The sequence below is a fragment of the Arachis ipaensis genome, chromosome B10, assembly GCF_059453495.1.
Source record: "Arachis ipaensis isolate K30076 ecotype BB chromosome B10, ASM5945349v1, whole genome shotgun sequence".
Taxonomy (NCBI): domain Eukaryota; kingdom Viridiplantae; phylum Streptophyta; class Magnoliopsida; order Fabales; family Fabaceae; genus Arachis; species Arachis ipaensis.
The window spans coordinates 77044553-77067240 of record NC_142435.1 but is presented as its reverse complement, the minus strand read 5'-3'; the positions used below and the strand labels follow the sequence as shown (position 1 = coordinate 77067240).

Here is a 22688-nt window from a genome sequence, read left to right as displayed (position 1 = left end):
TCACCTTGAAGTCCGGCATTACATTGCAAGAGAGGAGTCCCGAGGAGCCAAGCTCAAGAGAATCCACTCAGGATGAAGATATTGTTGAGATAGAAGATGTTGAAGATGAGGATGAGGTACAAGAGGCGGTTGAAGAAGAAGTTTCTCAACCGAAGGATTGAGTTCCTAAGGAAGAAAACGTTTTGAAAGAGGCTATTCCAATTCCTTTTCCACACCTAGCAAGGAGGACCAAGAAGCAAGTGGAGCTAGATCCCAAAATGGTGGATATCTTCAAAACGGTCGAGGTAACTATTCCCTGTTTTGATGCTATTCGCCAAGTTCCTAACTATGCTAAGTTTCTAAAAGATTTGTGCATGAATAAGGAGAAGATTCATGATCTAGAAACTATTCCTTTGGGTAGCTCAATTTCAGCTTTGATGGGTGTTATACCGGAGAAATGTGGTGATCCTAGTCCTTGTCTGGTTACTTACACTATAGGTGGTATACAATTTGTTGATTGCATGTGTGACCTAGGTGATTGTGTCAGCATTATGCCTTTATCTATTTATGATGCATCGAAGCTTCCACCGTTGAAAAGGTCGGCAGCACGTTTTGTTTTGGTGGATAAAAGCATAATCTTGGTGGTTGGCATTACGGAAGATGTCTTAGTGAGCATTAAGGGGTTGACTTTTTCAATTGATTTCTACATTCTTGAGATGCCCCTAATGACTCCGGAAGACCATCATCTATCTTGCTTGGAAGGCCATTCTTGAAAATCTCCCAGTTTAAATTGTATGCTTTTTTGGGTACCTATCCCTTTGAAATTGATAGAAGAGCAATGAGTTTCAATCTTGATGAGGCTATGAAGCATCCACTGGAAGACCATTCTATCTTCCGGTGTGATATGATTGATGATATTGTGGCTGAAATCCACCAGGATATAGTGGATGAGAAGAACACGGTTCAAGGTTCAAGTGTGGGGAAACCTCCTGAATATGATGAAGACACCTTGCCACATCTGATGCTACCGGATAATCAAGTGCCAAGCCATGAGCTAAATATGGAATTGAAGCCACTTCCACTCCATCTTAAGTATACCTATCTTGAAGAAAATCAAAAGCTCCCGGTGATCATTGTAAAGGAGCTTACCTCCCAACAAGAGGAAAGATTGCTTAATGTACTGTGAGGGAACAAGAAAGCTATTGAGTGGAATTTGGCAGACATAGTTGGTATAAGCCCTTAAGTTTGTGAGCATCACATTTTTCTAGATGAGGGAGCCAAGCCTATCCGTCAACCTCAAAGGCGGTTGAACCCCATAATTCTAGAAGTTGTGAAGAAAGAAGTGACCCGACTACTTGAGGCCGACATTATCTATTCAATCTCGGATAGTGAGTGGGTTAGCTCGGTACAAGTGGTTCCGAAGAAGTCTGGGGTATGGAGAGTTTGCATCAACTACAGGTGCTTGAACTTGGCCACTCGCAAGGATCACTATCCACTACCATTCATCGATCAAATGCTTGATCGCTTGTCCGGAAAGTCACATTATTGCTTTTTAGATGGCTATACTGGTTATTTTCAAATCCATATTGCTCTGGAAGAGCAAGAGAAAACCACTTTCACATACCCTTTTGGAACGTATGCATACAAAAGGATGCCTTTTAGTTTATGTAATGCACCGGCTACGTTTCAAAGGTGCATGATGAGCATCTTTTCGGATCTTCTTTAGCACTGTATGGAAGTATTCATGGATGATTTTTGTGTTTATGGTAATTCTTTTGATCTTTGTTTGGATAATCTTGCTAGAGTATTAGAAAGATGTGCTAGTTCAAACCTTGTGCTTAACTTTGAAAAATGTCACTTTATGGTAAAGCAAGGTATTGTTCTAGGTCATGTTGTCTCTAATACTGGTATATTTATTGATCCTGCCAAGGTTGATGTTATTTTTGGTTTACTTTACCCCTCTTCTGTGAGGGAAGTCTGTTCTTTTCTTGGTCATGCAGGTTTCTACCAGTATTTCATCAAGGACTTCGGTAGGGTTGCACTACCCCTTTCCCGTTTGTTGCAAAAAGATGTAGAGTTTGACTTGAGTGAAGAGTGTATAGAAGCATTTGACAAGCTGAAGATTGCCTTAACCCAAGCTCCTATTGTGAGAGGGCCTGCTCGGAGTAGGCCATTTAAGATTATGTGCGACGCATCTAACTATGCGGTAAGAGCGGCGCTTGCTCAGCACAAAGGTAAGGATCCCTATATCATAGCTTATGCTTGTAAGACATTAGATGGTGCCCAGTCTAACTATATGACCACTGAAAAGGAACTTCTAGCAATTATTTTTGCCTTGGATAAATTATGGGCCTATTTACTTGGAACCAAAGTGGTAATATATTCAGACCATGCGCCTTTGAAGTACTTGCTAGCTAAGAAAGAATCAAAGCCAAGGTTAATCCATTGGATATTGCTATTACAAGGGTTTGATTTAGAGATCAAGGATAGGAGTGGTTCGCAAAATTTAGTGGCGGACCACTTGATTCGCCTAGAGCATATAAAAAGTGACTCCACTCCTATCAATGATGCATTTCCTCTTGATAGCTTGCAAGCAATATCCGAGGTAGTTCCTTGGTAATTATTTTGTTAGTCACACCTTTCCTCCACATTTTTCTAAACATCAGAAGGACAAGCTCAAAAGCGAGTCCAAGTATTACATATGGGATAATCCATATTTGTGGAGATGTAATGCCGACCAAATAGTTAGAAAGTGTGTTCCACAATCCAAAATTTAGTCTATCATAGAGGCGTGCCACTCTTCTAAAAGTGGTGGCCACTTCGGTCCTCAAAGAACTGCAAGAAAAGTCTTAGACTGCGGATTTTAGTGGCCCACACTCTTTAAGGCTGCAAATCTTTTCTGTAACTCTTGCCACCAATGCCAAAGGTTCGGAAACATATCCAAGAGGGATGAGATGCCCCTACAACTCATGTTATTTTGTGAAATTTTTTATGTTTGGGGCATTGACTTCATGGGTTCCTTTCCAAGCTCGAATGGTTTCTTATATATTCTGTTAGCCATTGATTATGTTTCTAAGTGGGTGGAAGCAATTCTTACCCGTACTGATGATGCTAACATGGTTGTCTCTTTTTCTCGAAATAACCACATTTTCCACTTTGGATCACCACAAGCAATCATGAGTGATCAAGGCTCTCATTTTGTAACAAAAGAATGACAGGTTTGATGAAGAAACATGGCATTATTCACAAGGTGGCTACGGCTTATCATCCCCAAACAAATGGCCAGGACGAAGTGTTTAATAGAGAGATTAAGCGCATACTCGAGAAGATGGGTAAACCCCATAGGAGGGATTGGAGCTCTAGGCTCGGAGATGCACTATGGGCAAATCGGACGACTTACAAGACACCGATTGGCATGAGTCCATTCCGGCTAGTCTATGGAAAGGCTTGTCACCTTCCGGTAGAGGTAGAACACAAGGCTTATTGGGTTTTGAAGGAATGTAACTCAAGATTAGGAGGAGCCGGAGTTGAAAGGAAATTGCAACTGGACGAATTAGAGTGCATTTGGTTAGAAGCTTATGAAAACTTGAGGCTCTACAAAGAAAAGGTAAATGCGGTACATGATCAGAACATCAAGAGAAGAGAGTTTAGAGCTGGCGAGAAAGCCTTTCTCTATAACTCAAGGTTGAGATTAATGCCGGGCAAACTGAGGTCAAGGTGGGATGGACCATATGTGGTGAAAAAGGTTGAACCATATGGAGTTGTCCACTTGAGTCACACCTCAAGCCCTACCTTCTTCAAAGTCAATGGCCACCATTTGAAACTCTATCATGGTGTGAAGATGAAGAACAACAAGGAGCTAGAGATCTTTCTCTTGAAAAACCTGGCCAAGGAAGAGGACTGAGCTCATAGACAGACCAACTTAACGATGTTAAAGAAAAGTGCTAGGTGGCAGACAACCAACCATGGTATGATCTTTCTTATCTACAGCTTCTTTTACTTAGTTTTAGTATCTTTACTTAATTTTCTTGCGTTCGCTTTGCTTGTTTTGTGCTCTAATTGCTTTTACTGATTTTAAGTTAAAAAAAAAGGTGTAAGAACGATGCAGGAAGTATGCTGCTGCATGGTTCCAAAACAGAGAGTTGTGATGGAACCATGCGGGTGGGGTGCGAGGCCGCATAAACCATCCCACGTGTACACCTCGCTGACGCATACGCGTCACTCAGAATTTTTCTCTTCCCATACGTGTGCATGAACGAAGCACACACGTCGTATGCTAATGCTACCATGCAGCTGCTGCCTGGTACAAAAACCAGAGACTTGTGCTGGAACCATACGAATGGGGTGCTAGGTGCACAATCCAACCCACGCGTGCGCATCGCTGACGCTTATGCGTCATTTGTTTTTTTGCCCACCCACGCGTAGGCGTGAGCGACGTATATGCGTCGCACTATTTTCATGAAAATGATGTTGCTGCATTATACAAAAACCATCGAGTTCTGATGGAACTGTGCAAGTTTCATGCGTCTAGCCCAAAAAATTATCACGCGCACGCTTTCCCGACGCATACGCGTTGATGATCGAAAATTCACTATATCACTATAATGAACCTGTCTTTGGCAAGTATACCATATTATCGTCAAGTAATAACTCACAAGAGTGAGGTCGAATCCCACAGAGATTGATTGATTGAACAACTTTAGTTACTGGGTGAATTAGTCAAGCTAATTAAGAAGAATTGTTGAGTGCAGAATTCTAAATAGCAGAATTATAAATGACTTAAAGATAAAGGAAAGCAATAAAATGCAAAAATGTAAAGAGCATGAAAGTAAATTACAGAAACATAAATGACTGAATTGTAAATAGAGAATGTGATGATAACAGAAATTAAAGAAAGCTATAAAGAATAGGGAAGATTCATTAGGATTGGGAGATATTGCTCTCTTTGGATTAAATTCAGATCATCTCATTTTCAATCATGTAACTCATTGACCTCTTGGAAATCATGATTGATTGAACCCCAATTCCTTGGTGATTTAATCTCTCAAATCTTGATAATCAGCAAATTCCTTGGTCTAATTGCTCATGAAGAGAGATAAGCTTGGTCCCTGACTTTACCACACATCCTCATAAATCCAAATATTTGGACAGATTTCATGTCACCATATCCAATCCCAAAACCCAGATCTACTGAATGTGAGAAGGGATTTCAAGCATGGTTTCATGTTTTCTTTTCCAAGGTTCCTATGAAACCCAACTTGCATTTAACCTCTTTTCCAAGATGATTGAACACTAAGCATGAAGAACGAAATTCCTTCAAACAAATCAAAGAGAGATGAAGAGAAGAAGAAATTCACTATCAATTAATCCATCAAGTTCAATAGAGCTCCCTCCCCCAATGAGAGGGAAGTTAGCTACTCATAGCTTCCAGTACAAACAGAATTTCCCAACTGAAAATTAAACGATGTACAAAAAAATAAGAAAGGTAAAAGTTCCAAAAGTCTAAAAGGAGTGCCAGCCAGAATTCCCCGCTTGGATTCAAGATACCAACTATTTATACAAAGTCTACTGCCTTCTCAAGTGTACTTGCAAGTATCTCAAAGTGGGCCTTTCACACTTTCAGTTAGTGTGAATATTCTGCTCCCAGGCTGGCGTAGCATTTTCAGAAAAGCATAGCATTCGTGTATTCACGCGTACGCATCACCCACGCGTGTGCGTCATCAAGCTTTTTGGCACTTGTCACGCGTACGCGTCCCCCACGCGTGCGCGTCATCTTCAGCGCTTTTGGGAAAAGCGTAGCGTTAGTGCCAAAGACGCTCTTCCATGCGTATGCCTCGTCCATGCGCACGTGTGGTCTTCCAAAAATATCACCATCCCACGAACGCTTTGTCCATGTGTACGCGGGACCTTGCAAAAGTAGCATTTCACGCGTACGCGTCACTCACACGTTCATGTGACCCGTCAAAAATCTCACTTTCACGCGTACGCGTCACCAGCCGAACTTTCCCACTCCACTATCGTAGACGCCTTTGGTAAAAAATGGAGTGCCAAAGGCGCTCTTCCGGAGATGAAAAACGCTTTTCTCAAAAACGTAGCGCCAAAGGCGCTTTCCTGGATATGAAGAACATTTTTTGTGCAAAGCGCAGCGCTAAAGGCGCTCTCCTGGGGAATGCAGGGCATTGCTGTGAAAGCGCAGTGCCAGAGGCGCTCCCCTGTATCCAAGGCTCTCTCTGTTTTTCTTCTTTTTCTTGCTTTCTTCATCCTTTGTTGCTCTTTTCACCTGAAATTCAAGCAAGACTCATTTCAAAGCAATGTCCCATAAATTCATCATATAGTTCATATAATTGCATCACTTGAATGAGATTTTACCAATTCTATGATCCTTTTAGATAAGAGAACGAGGTAGATGATGTAAGTCATCACGCATCACTTTCACTTTTAGGCGTCCCGCGCGGACGCGTGATCGACGCTTATGTGTCACTTTCTCTTTTAGATATATGCGTGGGTGACGCACACGCGTCATAGCACCAATTGAATTTAACTAGCGCACTGCCCTGCTTTCCTTCATTCTTGTTCTTTATTTTCATTCTTCTTTCTTCTTTCTTCTATCTTCTTTCCCCTTACTTCTTTCTCTCCTCTTCCCCTCTTGCACCACCACCAGCGACCACCACCTTCGGTGGTCCCAGCTCCTTTCTCTTTTTCTTTTCTCTTCTCACCCTTCTTATCTTCTTCTTACTTGCATTTACCCTCCTCTCTTCCCATTCTTTTCAAGGTTTTCTTTCTTACTTTCTTCTACTCTTCAACCCTTCTTTTGTTTATTGCATTCAAACATTTTAATTGCCCTTATTTGCATTTTAGTTGTGTTCTTTGTTGCTTTCTATTAGTTGTTTTCTCCTTACATTTTTTGTTATTGGTGTTGGCATTTCAAGTTGGTGGATTAATGGATTATTTTAATATCTCTTGACTTGTTTATCTCATGCGGTATTGCTTTGGTAGTTGATGTTTTATTTTGGGCCATATTACAAACTTAGACTTATCAACTTACTTAGTGTGTATGATATGCACCTCAAGTGTTTGTTAAAATGCACCAATGACACTTTGATTCATCTTTGATCTTATTCTTTCAACCTAGTGCTTCTTTTTTGCAACACTTACACTCCGTGTGCATTGAGCTTAGTCTCCATAAATTTTCATCATCCACATGCTCATTATTTTTGGTTTGATTCGCATGTGTCTATCATTATTGTTATCGATGCTTGAGTTTATTCTTCTCATGATTTACACTTGCATGCTTCTTTCACTCTTGCATCTAGTGCTGGTGCTATGCCCCCATGATCATATTGATGCCTTACTCGCATGTTGCATCTTCTTGATTCCAGTGTTTATCTCTCTGAGTTTAATGTGTTCGCTTTTTCTTCCTTTTTCAGGATGGCCACCAAGAAAGGGAAGGAGAAGGCTTCTAAAAAGACACCTGCGAAGAAGGCAACTCAAAGACCACCTGCTAAGGCACAAACTTCCTCAAAAGTCAAGCCACCTTCTAAGCGGTTAAAGTGGGCCATCCGCATTAATGAAGCGGAGAAGGAAGTTCTCGCAAAGGACTCTGCAAGATTCACTAACCGCTATTGTGAGCGGATGTTACCTATCTTGTTCAATAGAAACTACCACAATCAGCACCTCCTACTTCTTCCATAATACTTTGTTCATTTTGTGATGCCCCGCATTGAGAAGAGGCATTGGGGATTCCTAAATCGGAGGCCGAGGAAAGTTAATCTATCTTGGGTCGTTGAGTTCTACTCCAATTATCACACGCCCACCCTTCAATCAGTTTTTGTGCACCAAAAGTAAGTTCCTATATCGGAAGACGCTATTCAGTGGGTACTTGAGATTTTACCAAGTCCAGATGGGATGGATGCCTACCAAGAAGCACAACTTGAGCACAAGAAATACGATTTTGACTGGGATCCCCTCCTCCGGGTCATTGCTCAACCCGGTAGCGAGTGGATCCATGGAAAAAGCAAGACTCAACCCAAGTGCATCTCCACACAAGCGCTCACTATGGAGGCTCGAGTGTGGGCACAAATCATGTCTCATTATGTATTGCTGAGCATTCATGAGTCCACTATTACTGTAGACATGGCCATTCTTGTTTGGTGTATCCTCACAGAGAAACCTCTCAACTTTTCACGACTCATCCGCCAAGCTATGGGTCGAGCGCAAATAGTGGGCAACCTACCTTTTCCTGCTTTGGTTACAGACTTGATGTCTGCGGCTGGAGTTTCCTATGAGGCTAGGGATGTGAAGGCCATGATTCCAAGGGACGACGAAATTGTCCCGAATGGAAAATATATTTGGTTTCAAGTGCCACCCGTGAGCTGGAATGAGGACCCATCTTTGGAAGCTCCATCATCATCGGCTCTACCATCATCGACACCACATGCACCACAATAATCCACCCACCAGTTGTTACTTGAGCTCCTTGAGAAGGTAGATTGGCAAGGCTAGAGGATTGAGCAGATTGAGCGACGCAACAAGCGCCGCTATGAATACTTGAAGAAGCTCATTGGGTGTTCTAACCCGCTTATGGAGGAACCCGACACCTCGGACTCGACTTCCACTAATGGCGATGCAAGCGATCAAGAGGTGGACATGGAGGCGCCCTGTCCCCCCCATCTTTTGGCCATTGGAAGTGGCGATCCTGGACACACTTTGCGGATCACTGATGGCACGGAGGACCGTGCTAAGCTTTAAGTGTAGGGAGGTCGGTAACTGACTCCCAAAGGTAACAACCTCTCACCCTCAATACCTATGTCTTAAATTTCTTTTTGTTATTAGTTGTTGCATTGTATTATAGTTAGAGTTTGTACACATTCTACCATTTCTTTCCTGCTAGGACAACTTGGTTGAAGTAATGATTTCCTTTTCAAGAAACTGTTTTAGGGCATTTTACTTATTTGAATTAAAATTTTTGTTTAACTTGCTTGAAGAAATTTAATTTGGAACATGGTTTTAGAGCTCAAACACACTACCCTAGTGAGATTTTTGAACCTATTTGATTGGTTGCATCTTATCAACCATTATTTTATTTTGGTGTGTGTTCTTCTCTCTAAGACTGTGATCTTTGTCTTGCTTAATTCTATATTTCCATTGTTTGATGTATGAATACATTTATGTGACTGAGGCTGACGTTAGGATTTTTACCAGTAAAGAGATTCATAGAAACAGTCGCGTTGCAGATATAGTCTCTAAACCGATAAAAATTCCTTCGTGCAAACGTTTTGGGTGTCACAAGTAACAAACCCCTTATTAAAATTGTTAACCGAGTATTCAAACCTCGGGTCGTCTTCTCAAGGAACTGCGAGGAAGTGTGTTCTTATTATTGGCTATAAAGGTTGTAATCGGGGTTTAGAAGATGAGAAGCAAGTAATTTGAATGACAAGTAAAGTAAATAGCAATTAAAATAAATAAATACTATAAAGCAGACTTTTGGCAAGGTAAGAGAAGTTGGAGGTCCAACGTAGTTATCTCTCTCAACTATAATGAAAGTTGAATCTAAACTCCACTTGATCAACCTGTACTAGGGCAACAGAAAGTCAAGGGACTAATTAAAAAGGATGGGATTGCCTAAGTTCAGCTCAATTAGCAAGATAATGATTATCAGTTATGTTGAGTTTAATAACTGTTGAGTTACTGAATTCTTAACCAGGACCAAAAGGGGAAAAAGTAAAATTGCTGGAATAATAAAAATATCCTTAGATGGGAAGCAATGGTAACTTAAATCAAAGAGAACAATCATAAACTGAAAATACCTCAATTATCATTAATTCAAATAACAGTCTGTAACATGGAAGAATTCATAAATCCAATTATAAAGGTAAATAGCCAACTCAGATACTGAAATAAATAAATAAAGTGAAAAGGGAAGTTTAAAACAAAGAAATATAAAACCTGGATTGAGAGTCACTCTTAAAGCAAGAAGAAATATAAAACCTGGATTGTGGGTCACGCGGTCGCGTCATTTGGAGCTTTCCCTTGCCAGCGGTCGCGTCAGTCATGCGACCACGTCATGTGCGTTCTGCTTAAGGCGCGCGGTCGCGTCAGTCATGCGGCCGCGTCGCTGCTGATTCGTGCTTGGCACGCGATCGCTTCGTCCATGCGGTCGCGTGGATACCAGTTTCCTTAAAGCTCTGTTTTGCCTTCTCCTTCCTATTTTGTATGTTTCCTTTTCCATCCTTTAAGTCATTTTGCCTTAGAAAATCTGAAACTAGTCAACACACTAATCACGGCATCGAATGGAAATAAAGGTAATTAAAATAATTAATTTTTAAAGCTTAGGAAACATGTTTTTCACAATATGACATAATAAGGAAGGGAAAGTAAAACCATGCAATTAATGTGAATAAGTAGGTGAAGGATTGTATAAATCACTCAAATTAAGCACAAAAGAACTCATGAAATATGGGTTTATCAACCTCCCCATACTTAAACACTAGCATGTCCTCATGCTAAATCCAAGGTAAATAATTAAGGTTAAAGTGATGGAATGTCATGCAATGCAACCTAATTCATATGCAACTACCTAAATGAATGATGCATCATACAACTCTAAATTATTCACTCATATATAAAGCTTACATGTAGCCAAGTTAATTCACATTCTCAAGGAGTCTTGTATATATATATAGCCAACCCTTAAATAATAAAGCATTTTAGCAAATGAGATGGGAAAGAAAATATTGTACAAACTTGCAAAATAATTAGTAAATTAAGTACAGATATATGTTGATGAGTTATTGAACCCTCACTGGATTTTGTGTTTACTTTCTAGTCACTTAGTGTTTATTGGGTTTATTCACTCTATTTTTCTTTTTATTCTTACTTTCTATAGCTTTGTTCTTCATCTAACCAATCAACAATTATAGAATATAGTCATACCAAAAAGTCATGAGGTCTTTAATTGAGGTTTTAATGGGGTCAAGGTAAAGGTAAGGATTTATGTATAGGGTCAAGTGAGCTAATAAGTGAATCCTTAATTAGACTAAGATCTCACCTAACATACATATTTAGTAAAACAAAATCTCTTTACCTATTTTCCAATATTATCCCACTTATTGTTACATACTCATGTTTCACTTTTTATTTATTTATTTTTTTTATTCCATGTGCATTGCTTTTATTTTGCATTGGGGAATTTCTTTTGTATCCCCCTTTTATTTAAATGCTGAAAAATAACTCTTCTTTTTTTTTTTTCAAGGCACATGGCAATTTAATCACTTTGATTTTCTCATGAGCATGCTTCCCAAATTTATTTTATTTCTTTTAACTTCTCTACCTTTTGTTTCTATCACCCATGTTCCCAATAGGTTTCCCATGTTCTAATCTATTCATAATTTTCTATCTTAAGCTAACCAAGGATTCAACTTGGGATTTTATTTTGTTTTTCTGCTTAAGGCTAGTAGTGTGGCTAAATAGAATAAAAGGGATTTTAAAGGCTCAAGGGGGCTAACAAGGATGATGTAAAAGGTAGGCTATTTTTGGGGTAAGTGAGCTAAAATTAAACGATGGCCTCAATCATTCTTTTGGTATGTATCTACATTCTATATTCTATAATTGGACATATGGATTAAAGCAAAGTAAAGAATATCAGAATAAAAAGAAATAAAACACACAGAAATGAAATTATGGTTTGAATGCAACCATACAATTAAGCTCAAGACTCACAGGCTGTGTGTTCTCTAACTCAAGCATCATATATCATTTATATATTGTATGCAGGTTTAGTTAAAAAATCCCATTATTCTCATAAAAAATTTATTTAGGGTAGCTTTTAAAGTTTTAATATTCCTCCTTGATGAAATGTTGCAGCTTAACTACATCATGTAATGCTATATATAAGGTTTGTGGATTTAAATCTGATATGTTCAATTTCCTAGCTTACTTCCTTTTTATATTTTTCTATTTAAACTATACTATCTTATGCTAAAAAGGGTAAACTATACTAATTAATCCACTAATAAATCAGAATTGCAAACTAAACTAAATAACTAAAATAAACTAAATGGCTAAAATATGAACTAAAGATGCAAAATGTAGAAAATAGAGTAAAAATACATAAAAGCAATGTATAAGTACTCAGAAAATAACAGTAAAAAGAAAAATACAGAAAAATGTCCAAAATAAAAGAAAAAAATGTAGTGGTTCACCAAAATAACCGCCAGAGATGGCGACCTCCCCACACTTAAAAGGAAGCATTGTCCCCGATGCTCAATCAAGCCGAGTGTGAAGGAGTGTCATCACTGGAAGGGATGGTAGCTGGAGTCTCAGTGGTGGTGGTGGGCTGAGGGTCTGGCTGCTGTGGAGGAGGTGCTGACTGGATCGGGATCTCAAGATTCGCAGCCTCAATCTGATGTGGGACTGCTGCCTGTGGTGCGGCAGGTGCTGCCTCTCCCTGGGGATGGGTCTCTGCCTCGGGCGCATCCGCCTCCTCCTCAGATGCCTCGGACGGTGTGTCGGGCTCAGAGGGGATCTCACCGGATCGTATCATCAGCTTTAGGTGCTCATAGCGCCGCTTGTTGCGACGCTCCATCTGGTCAAGTCGTTGAAACAAGCGGTGCACCAGATGATAGACGGGCTCTGTGGTAGGTGGAGGTGCAGTGGTGGTAGCAGGGGTAGGTGGTGCAGCAGTGGAGGAAGAGGGTCCAGCAGACGGTGGGGCTGACTCATCAGTAGTAGTGAATGGTGGTGGTCTGTGGCCCAAAGCTATGAAGTTCCGGCTGTGCGGAATGATCTTCCTGCAATCTGCCGCTGGTGGTCTCTCATCGGCATCCTCCCATGGCACGTCAGCTCGACGGCCAAGCTGTGTAACCAGATACGAAAAAGGGAGGGTGCCTCGGACGTGGACCCTGGCCATATAGTGCTGAATGAAACGTGGCAGATAAAGGTCCTTACCCTCCAGCACGCACCAAAGGAGGGTGATCATAGCAGCCAGGATCTCCGTCTCGTGAGTACTCGGCATCACATAATTACTCAAGATCTGATGCCATAACCGAGCCTCATCGTTTAAGTATGCTCTCTTGATCCCTCTAGGCATGGTAGTGTCCTGACCCATCTCCCAAGGGACTGTCGGGTCGAGAGCTATCCGTGCCTTTACAGCATCCCAATCAAACTGCATCTGACGCATGTCCTCCTCAGCCTTTGAATAACCATCAGGCTGATCGGACGTGGCTGGGAGCCGGAGAATGTCCTCTAAGGCCTCCTCAGTGACCAGAATTTGTTTTCCTCTCAGGTTCACTGCATCTAGGGTGGTGAGGTAGTAGTTGCAGTAGAATTCCCGGACCCAAGATGCATTGACCTCTGTCAGTGTTCTTTCTAGAAAGAGCCAGCCCCTTTGCTTGATTTTCTCAGTGGTGTACTGCTGGAGTGCTTCTGGAATCTTCAGAGTTCGTTCCAGGTATCGATTTCTGGAGTTTGCAAAAGCCGGGTACTTCAGCTCACAGTACCGGTTTGCAAATTTTATAGGATCATGCGTAGGGAGCAGCTGGTCAGCTTTTTCCTGCTGTGTGAAGTTCTTCTCCCACCATGAAGAATCGTGCATTAGAGCAATGATGGACTGGGAGGAATCTCCTCTCTTGCGCTTGCCAGTAGCCTTGCCTTTTCCTTTCCTTTGTGAGGCAGACATCCTGAAAAATAGAAAACCAGGAAATGGATAAAATAGGAAAGCAAATAGGCAATTAAACAAAGGAAACTCAAAGCGGCAAGGGAGAAATAGAATAAGGAAAATGAGTAAATGAAATGTGATTGAATTTATGTTAAATGGAAAAATAATCAATATGCCATGGTGAGAAAGTTAGAGGGAAGTGAAAATAATCAGAAAAGAGATCAAAAGGGTTAGTATGGTTAGAATTTGAAAAAGAAATTAGTAAATTAAAATTAGTGAGTTAGTAAAGTGCGGGTTAAAGTAAGTGGCATATAAAAATACCATATAACAAGGATTCACAGGTAAGAATAGAAGTACTCATAATCGAACAAGGAAAACAGGGTGATGCTGATTCGAATAGAAATAAAGAAAGCAAAAATTGGAATCAGTGAATCACAAATGTAGTTTATGAACCAGGAAATCAAAGAGGATAAGAAAGTCTGCCATAGCATTCATGAAATGGTTTGGGTAAAGCAGAGTAAAACAGAGTTCAGAAATGCCAAACCAAAACATGAATGAAAACAATTTACAAAAAATTTGGGCAGTATTCCGGCTAAAATTGGATTATCCCGAAAAATAAACAGCAATTATAGCAGTTCATATGAATTAAAAACTTGCTGCAGTTACCAGTAATGAATAGAAACAGGAAAATTTAGAGTAACAAGCAGCAATTGCAAGAAATCACAGCATATGAACGAGGTCACAGGAACAGCAGAATTGCAATTATGATAAAACAGAAACAAGAACAGTGCAAGTAAACAGACCTAGATCCACTAACCACAGCTTAAGCTACCTAACAACCTAAAAATTCCACTACAACATGCATATCTATCTATCCTAATTATGAACAGAAACGGCAAAAATTACAGAAAAATGACGAACGGATAAAAGGGGGGTGCGTTTTGCGGAACCTGGTAGGCGGGAGGGGTGGAACGGGGAAGAAGGTGGATCTTGATGAATAAATGTCTTTGGCCATGAAAAAGAAAGAAAAAGAAGAAGAAAAAGCCACTGAAAAAGGGCAACCAAAAAGCAAAAAAATTGAGAAAATAAGCTAGGCACCAATGGTTTGAACTTCTGAGACAAATGCCTGTGGTGTTTATGTATTAAGGATATGCTTGGATGAATAGGTTCTGAGGAGTGTTTCAACACTCGGTAACTTGGGTTAACTAACCCGGGATTATCAACCAAAAGTCCATTATCAAGAGCAACCTAAATACAAAACATTTAGTCACACAAAGAGGTGCTGGGCACCAATGTCTCAAGAAGAAATGTGAACTAAAATGCCTAAAGTGGATATGTGTAGTGCACTGATAAGAAAAAGAAAATGCCAAAGGCTTGTGCAACACATGACACTAAGCAAACAAGAAGCAAAGGAGCTCTAAGAAAAAGAAAAGAAAAACAAAGAAGAGAAAAGTGCCAAGGACATAAGAATAACAAGAGGCCATAGCAGTGTTTGATGGATGCAATGAAAAAGTGATAATCTTACCTGATAAGTATGAAAAAGTGATGCTGCAACTTTCTGCATAAAACCCTTCTGATGAACTTCAAATGCTTGCTAATATAGCCAATGTAATTGCTTTCTGTTTCATACTTTCTTCTCAAATAACTCAGGACTTGCTTAGGGACAAGCAAGTATTAAGTTTGGTGTTGTGATGCCAAGGCATCTTAGGCTAGTTTCACTAGCATTTTTCTGTTAGTTTTAGTTGTTTTATGCATTTTCTTGAGCTTAAAGTAACCAAGAATGGTTAAATGAATAACAAAGCAATGAACCATCCAAACAGTATGATTTTAATGCAAAATCCATGAGTTTTAGTTATATTACTTGAATGCTATGAATGGAAGATTTCTCATGAAATTTTGCAAGACTTTGATGCAATTGTTTGGATGATTTCAGGGAAGAAGAGGCTAAGCAAGGAAGCAACAAAATCAATAAAGGAAGCTTGAATATCACATGTGGAGTTTAAGTTCCAGTTTAAGCCTAAACTGGAGCTTAAACGCCAGAATCAGGAAGGCTAAGAAATGCTGGAATTGAAGTTTAACCTCCAGTTTAACCTTAAACTGGAGGTTAAACGCCAGAATGAAAGTCTCACCAAAGAAGCATTTCCACGTTTAACCTCCAGTTTAACCTTAAACTGGAGGTTAAACGCCAGAAGTGAGAAGGGCACCAAGGGGGGCAGTTCCACGTTTAACCTCCAGTTTAACCTTAAACTGGAGGTTAAACGCCAGAAAAGGGAAAAGCACCAGGGAGCCATTTCCACGTTTAAGCTCCAGTTTGACCTTAAACTGGAGCTTAAACGTGTTCGACCAAGTTTCTCCTCCAGGGTTGCTTTCTCCATTTCCACGTTTAAGCTCCAGTTTAACCTTAAACTGGAGCTTAAACGTGTTCGACACCTCCAGGGCTACCTTTCTCAGCTTCCACGTTTAAGCTCCAGTTTAACCTTAAACTGGAGCTTAAACGTGTTCGACACCTCCAGGGCTACCTTTCTCAGCTTCCACGTTTAAGCTCCAGTTTAACCTTAAACTGGAGCTTAAACGTGTTCGACCTCCAGGGCTACCTTTCTCAGCTTCCACGTTTAAGCTCCAGTTTAACCTTAAACTGGAGCTTAAACGTGTTCGACCTCCAGGATGCCTTCTTCCATTTCCACGTTTAAGCTCCAGTTTAACCTTAAACTGGAGCTTAAACGTGTTCGACCTCCAGGGCTGCCTTTTCTATCTCCACGTTTAAGCTTCAGTTTAACCTTAAACTGAAGCTTAAACGTGTTCGACTATATTACCCTCCAGGGCTGCCTTATTCCATTTCCACGTTTAAGCTTCAGTTTAACCTTAAACTGAAGCTTAAACGTGCTTCCACAAAAAGCATCACTGGAAGTGTCTGGCGTTTAAGCTGCAGTTTAAGCTTAAACTGCAACTTAAACGCCACTCTTGGAAAAGGGTTTCTGGGCCAAAAATATTGCGGTTTAAGTTAGTATTTGAGCACAAACATTAACTTAAACTTACTCTGGTATGAAACCCAATTGAATATCATGGTTTATAGGATTGGGCCTGAAGGATTGATGAGTCTGAAATTTCCATTTATTGAGTCATGTGTCATTATTTGATTATCACTAAGTTGGCTCAATGAATGTTACAGAATTTGGATCAACAGCCTCATCAAGATTATGGATCATAAACCCAAGGCAAAAGGAAAGCAGGAAGAGGCCTCAAAGCCCAAGAAACACAACAGAAGCTCAATATAGAAAGTGTATAAATAGGATAGAATTTAAGTTAGAAAAGACGGAGACCTTTTCATTTAGCTAGTTTTCATATCTTTGTAATTGAATTCAGAGCTATGACTCACTAAACCCCCTTTCATTGGGTTAGGGAGCTCTATTGTAATTCAATGAATCAATAATAGTTTATCTTCTTCTTCAATCTTTTCTCTTGAATTTTGTTAGAAAGCTTCTCGATCTAATTCCATTGGGTAGTTGTCTTGGGAAAGAAACTACCCATAATTGGAATCCTTCGGAACCTTGGGAAAGGAATGGAGGATTCATGCTAGAGAAGCTTTCTCACAGTGAATTGGATTGGGGTTTGGATGGATATTGTGACATGTAATCCTACCAAATTGTGGTTCATGAAACTGTGTGGTATAATCAGTGATCGAGCATCATCTCTTCTTATGAACATTTAAACCAAGGGATTGGGAATCTGTTTGTTTTTAGAGAGAATTGGTGAGCCAAGGGATTGGGATCCAATCATATAAGATTGCCAAGCAAAATTTAATGAACGCATTGGTTGAGGAAGAGATAAACATGTTTTGATTCGGAGATCTCAATATCTCCTATAACCCAATGAATTCCCCATTTCTGATTTCCACTTTCTCTTTACATTCTGCAACTCAATTCATGCAATCACCCCCATTCCCTTTTAATTTCAGCAATTTAGCTTCTGCTCTTTAATTCATGCAATTTAAGATTCCGCCATTTCAATTTCTTGTTATTTACTTTTCCCGCCAATTTTACATTCCGCAACTCTCATCTAAATCTTGATTCCGCTCAACTAGAACACACTTCTAATCCGAATTGCTCACTCAACCAATCCTTGTGGGATTCGACCTCACTCTATTGTGAGTTTTTACTTGACGATAACCGGTGCACTTGCCGGAAGGAATTTTGCCGATCGTGCAATTTCCTAAATCGTAGCATAACAAGTTTATGCGCATCAGTGGGGCACGCGGTCGCATGGTTGGGGTGAAAATGGGAGTGACGCGATCGCGTGGGGCGCGCAATCGCATGAGAGGGGGGAAAGAGGGGTGACGCGATCGCGTGGGTCACGCGATTGCGTCGCTGGAATTCGTGCTAAACGCACGACTCCAGCGCCGTTTTAGCACAACTCTCTGTCTCCTTTTGGGGTGATGTGCAATCCATGCGACGCGATCGCGTCGCTCACGCGGTTGCGTGGGATTGGTATTGTGCAAGTGACGCGATCGCATGGGGCATGCGATCGCGTGGGCCAATTTGTGCAAAACGCACAAGGGCCGCACGATTCCAACCTAACTTTCTGTTCGTTGGATCCTTACGCCGATATATATATCACGCGGCCGCGTGGGTCACGCGGTCGCGCGGGTGGTGTTTTTCGCAGTATGACGCGATCGCATGGGGCATGCGGTAGCGTCGTGCACCATTTTTTTTATATATGCATGAAAAATGCAGAATGTAATGACTAACATGAATGCTATACATGATTCCAGGTTTAATAAATTAAAATGAAAAAGGAAAAATGAAAGCAATTAACAAGAAATAAATTGAAAATGAAGCGACCATACCATGGTGGGTTGTCTCCCACCTAGCACTTTTAGTTAAAGTCCCTAAGTTGGACATTGGAGGAGTATCTTGTTATGGTGGTTTATGTTTAAATTCGTCTAAAAATTTCCACCAGTGCTTGGAATGCCAATAGCCTCCGGGGTCCCAAACTAGGCATGTGAAGCTTCTGAGCAGCTTCAAATATATTGTTAGGCTCCCGGGATGACAAATGTCAGAATAAACTCCAGGATTCTAAGCCTTGCTTTTAAATCCGCCTCCGTCTTCATCTACATGTTTTCATTCGTGCGGGTTAAAAAGTAGAATCTCACCGTGGTGACCAAACGTTCTCCGTGATCCATGCAATTGAGCATGATACCAATCCGTGTACTTCGAGGTGAAGCGTGGAACCTTATCGAACCTTGTGCACCAGCTCTGAGTACGAGCCATTTCCCTCTTACTCTTAAAGCCGCAGAGAGCTCTAAGCTGGCCATCTGTTTCAAGCAAACCATATTCAAGTGAATAAGTAAAGTTATAAGTTAAGGATTGTACCCACTTGAAGCTTGTATTAGGTGGTAATGGCCTTGGGATAGGTGTTTTTGGTGGTTCTGCAAGTTCCATTTCTTTGTGCTCTTCTGTGAATTCCTCCACTTCTTTGCAAAGATCTTCAATTGTATCTGTGTCCTGGTTAAAGTCTTCGGTGTCTTCCTCATCACTTGAGTCATAGATTGGAGGTTGAGAGAAATCTACCTCTGCATCATCTTCATGTTCACTTGGGGAAGATTCTTCGATCTCAGAGAATTCACTTGAGGATGCGAGTTCATCACCAAGAGAGCTAGACTTGTGACTATCATCATCAAGGGAATTTGCTTCTTGGATTATTCCGTCTGATTCCTCATAAATGACTTGCCTTGGAGATTGTACAGTATCCTTCTTAACATCAATTGTAGCATCCTGGACGGAGTTTTTCTCAATTCTGGATTCCCATGGAAGTTCAGCATCTCCTAGGTCTTCAACCAACTCTTCTTCTTGAACAAAGACAGCTTCTTCTAATTGTTCTAGTATAAATTCATTCTCTGTCTTGTCCACTGGAGTTTCTGGTATCTCCTTCATGGTACGCTCTTCATTGGGCTGTCCACATGGAGTTGTGGCTGATCCTTGTGTATTTGAGCGCCTAGAAGCCCATTGAGTTATCACTTGCTCCAGTTGTTGAATGGTTGTTTGAAATTTTCTTACTGTTTCCTTTAGGCGATCCTCTGCTTCTCGGGTTGCTGGACTTGGACATGATACAAAGGAAGGTGATGGTGATTGGGAGTGATTGGATTGGTATTGGGGTAGGGAAGGATCATATGGTGGCGAATGGTGAATAGAAGCTTGTGAGTGTGGTGGTTCGAGGTTATGTTGAAAGGATGGTTTATATGCACGGGGTGGGGCTTGTTGGTAGTTACAAGGTTGTCCACCATGTCTTTCAGCTGGGTATGCACTGTAGAATGGTCTTTGTCCAGGATATCTCGGAGAGTGTTGCTGCCAAAAGGGTTGATTAGATCCTCTTGGTCCCATCCATCCTTGATTGGTCTGACCTTGATGCATATTCCTGCTGTAACTTCTATTTCCTTTAACAATATTAGAACCAACCTCAAAGCGAGAGGGGTGAAAGTTCATAGTAGCAAATAAAGATAAAAAGGAAAAACAAAAATAAATAAACAAGCAAAAGAAAAATATTTACAATAACCAATAATAAGGCACACATTAGCAGTTCCCCGGCAACAGCGCCATTTTTGACGTTAGGATTTTTACCAGTAAAGAGATTCATAGAAACAGTCGTGTTGCAGATATAGTTTCTAAACCGACAAAAATCCCTTTGTGCAAACGTTTTGGGTGTCACAAGTAACAAACCCCTTATTAAAATTGTTAACCGAGTATTCAAACCTCGGGTCGTCTTCTCAAGGAACTGCGAGGAAGTGTGTTCTTATTATTGGCTATAAAGGTTGTAATCGGGGTTTAGAAGATGTGAAGCAAGTAATTTGAATGACAAGTAAAGTAAATAGCAATTAAAATAAATAAATACTGTAAAGCAGACTTTTGGCAAGGTAAGAGAAGTTGGAGGTCCAACGTAGTTATCTCTCTCAACTATAATAAAAGTTGAATCTAAACTCCACTTGATCAACCTGTACTAGGGCAACGGAAAGTCAAGGGACTAATTAAATTGACCTTTGAATCCTATTTATTTCCTAAGAAAAGGTTGGGATTGCTTAAGTTCAGCTCAATGAGCAAGATAACGATTATCAGTTATGTTGAGTTTAATAACTGTTGAGTTACTGAATTCTTAACCAGGACCAAAAGGGGAAAAAGTAAAATTGCTGGAATAATAAAAATATCCTTAGATGGGAAGCAATGGTAACTTAAATCAAAGAGAACAATCATAAACTGAAAATACCTCAATTATCATTAATTCAAATAACAGTCTGTAACATGGAAGAATTCATAGATCCAATTATAAAGGTAAATAGCCAACTCAGATACTGAAATAAATAAATAAAGTGAAAAGGGAAGTTTAAAACAAAGAAATATAAAACCTGGATTGAGAGTCACTCTTAAAGCAAGAAGAAATCCTAAATCCTAAGAGAGAGAGGGGAAGATCTCCCTCTCAACTAAATCTAAATCATTGAAAAAAATAAAATATGCGAGCTCCCTTTGAATGGATGCATTCCCACACTTTATAACCTCTGGTCTATGCTGTCTGTACTTGGATCTGGGCCAAAAAGGGCTTCAGAAATCGCTATGAGCGTTTTCTGCAATTTTTGGTGTGTGGCCTCTGTCACGCGTCCGCGTGGGTCACGCGGTCGCGTCATTTGGAGCTTTTCCTTGCCACGCGGTCGTGTCAGTCATGCGACCGCATCATGTGCGTTCTGCTTAAGGCGCGCGGTCGCGTCAGTCATGCGGCCGCGTCGCTGCTGATTCGTGCTTGGCACGCGATCGCTTCGTCCATGCGGTCGCGTGGATACCAGTTTCTTTAAAGCTCCGTTTTGCCTTCTCCTTCCTATTTTGAATGTTTCCTTTTCCATCCTTTAAGTCATTTTGCCTTAGAAAATATGAAACTACTCAACACACTAATCACGGCATCGAATGGAAATAAAGGTAATTAAAATAATTAATTTTTAAAGCTTAGGAAACATGTTTTTCACAATATGACATAATAAGGAAGGGAAAGTAAAACCATGCAATTAATGTGAATAAGTAGGAGAAGGATTGTATAAATCACTCAAATTAAGCACAAAAGAACTCATGAAATATGGGTTTATCAGAGGCCTTTGTTTCACTAAGCTTACATACCCATATGGCTTTATGATGAGCGGATATTTTATATGTTTTTTGGCATCTTTCATATAGTTTTCATTATGTTTTGTTTAAGTTTTATTATACTTTCATAGGTTTTAGTACAAAATTCATATTTTTTGGCATCATTTTCACATAGTTTTCATTATGTTTTATTTATACGCTTGAGAAGGCTTGACCTCAAACCCGTAGCTAGAGGATGGTTGAAATTCATCCAACGCTCTTTCATCCCTACTAGTAATCGGTCTGAAGTGGCTATTGACAGAGCCATCATGATTAATTGCATCATGATTAGAAGTGAGATGGAAGTACATGAAGTAATACCTCTAGAGTTATACAAGAAAGCTGAAAAGCCTTCCACTTTAGCAAGGTTGGCTTTTTCCTCACCTTATATATCATCTATGCAATTCAGCTGGAATTGTCATAGAAGCAGACATCTTCATTGAGGAGGACAAGCCCATCACTAAAAGAAGGATGGAGCAAACCAGAGAGCCTACACATGCACCTCAACAAGAGCATGTGGAGTAGCCTCAACAAGAAATCCCTGAGATGCCTCAAGGGATGCATTTTTCTTCCTAAGGCTATTGGGACCAATTGCATACTTCTCTAGGAGAATTAAGCTCCAGCATGGATTAGTTGAGGATGGGACATCAAGAGCATTCCACCATCCTTTATGAAATAAGAGAAGATCAAAGGGCCATAAGGGAAGATCAAGGAGTTATGAGGGAAGAGCAACAGAGGCAGGGGCTTAACATAGAAGAAACCAAGCACTCCATTGGATCCCCTAGAAGGAGTAGTAGCCGCCATCACCAAGGTGGATTCAATCCTTTAATCCCATGTTGCCTTTGTTATTTTTCTGTTTTCATTGTATTTTATCTTATTGTCTATTTCTAGTGCATGAT

The 22688-nt window shown here is 40.4% G+C and overlaps 2 protein-coding genes across 2 annotated transcripts; both read left to right on the top strand.

The window, feature by feature from the left end:
• The first annotated feature begins 257 nt into the window (after positions 1–257).
• On the top strand, positions 258–752 carry LOC148580502 (uncharacterized). The gene has a single exon (XM_088492252.1). The coding sequence runs from the start codon at positions 258–260 to the stop codon at positions 750–752; it is 495 nt and encodes a 164-aa protein (XP_088348378.1).
• A 2438-nt stretch (positions 753–3190) lies between these two features.
• On the top strand, positions 3191–3883 carry LOC148580501 (uncharacterized). The gene has a single exon (XM_088492251.1). The coding sequence runs from the start codon at positions 3191–3193 to the stop codon at positions 3881–3883; it is 693 nt and encodes a 230-aa protein (XP_088348377.1).
• Positions 3884–22688: the final 18805 nt, after the last annotated feature.

What these genes read in the sequence shown, in the direction of transcription:
- LOC148580502 (XM_088492252.1), top strand. Translation starts at nt 258, where the DNA reads ATGGTGGATATCTTCAAAACGGTCGAGGTAACTATTCCCTGTTTTGAT.
- LOC148580501 (XM_088492251.1), top strand. Translation starts at nt 3,191, where the DNA reads ATGACAGGTTTGATGAAGAAACATGGCATTATTCACAAGGTGGCTACG.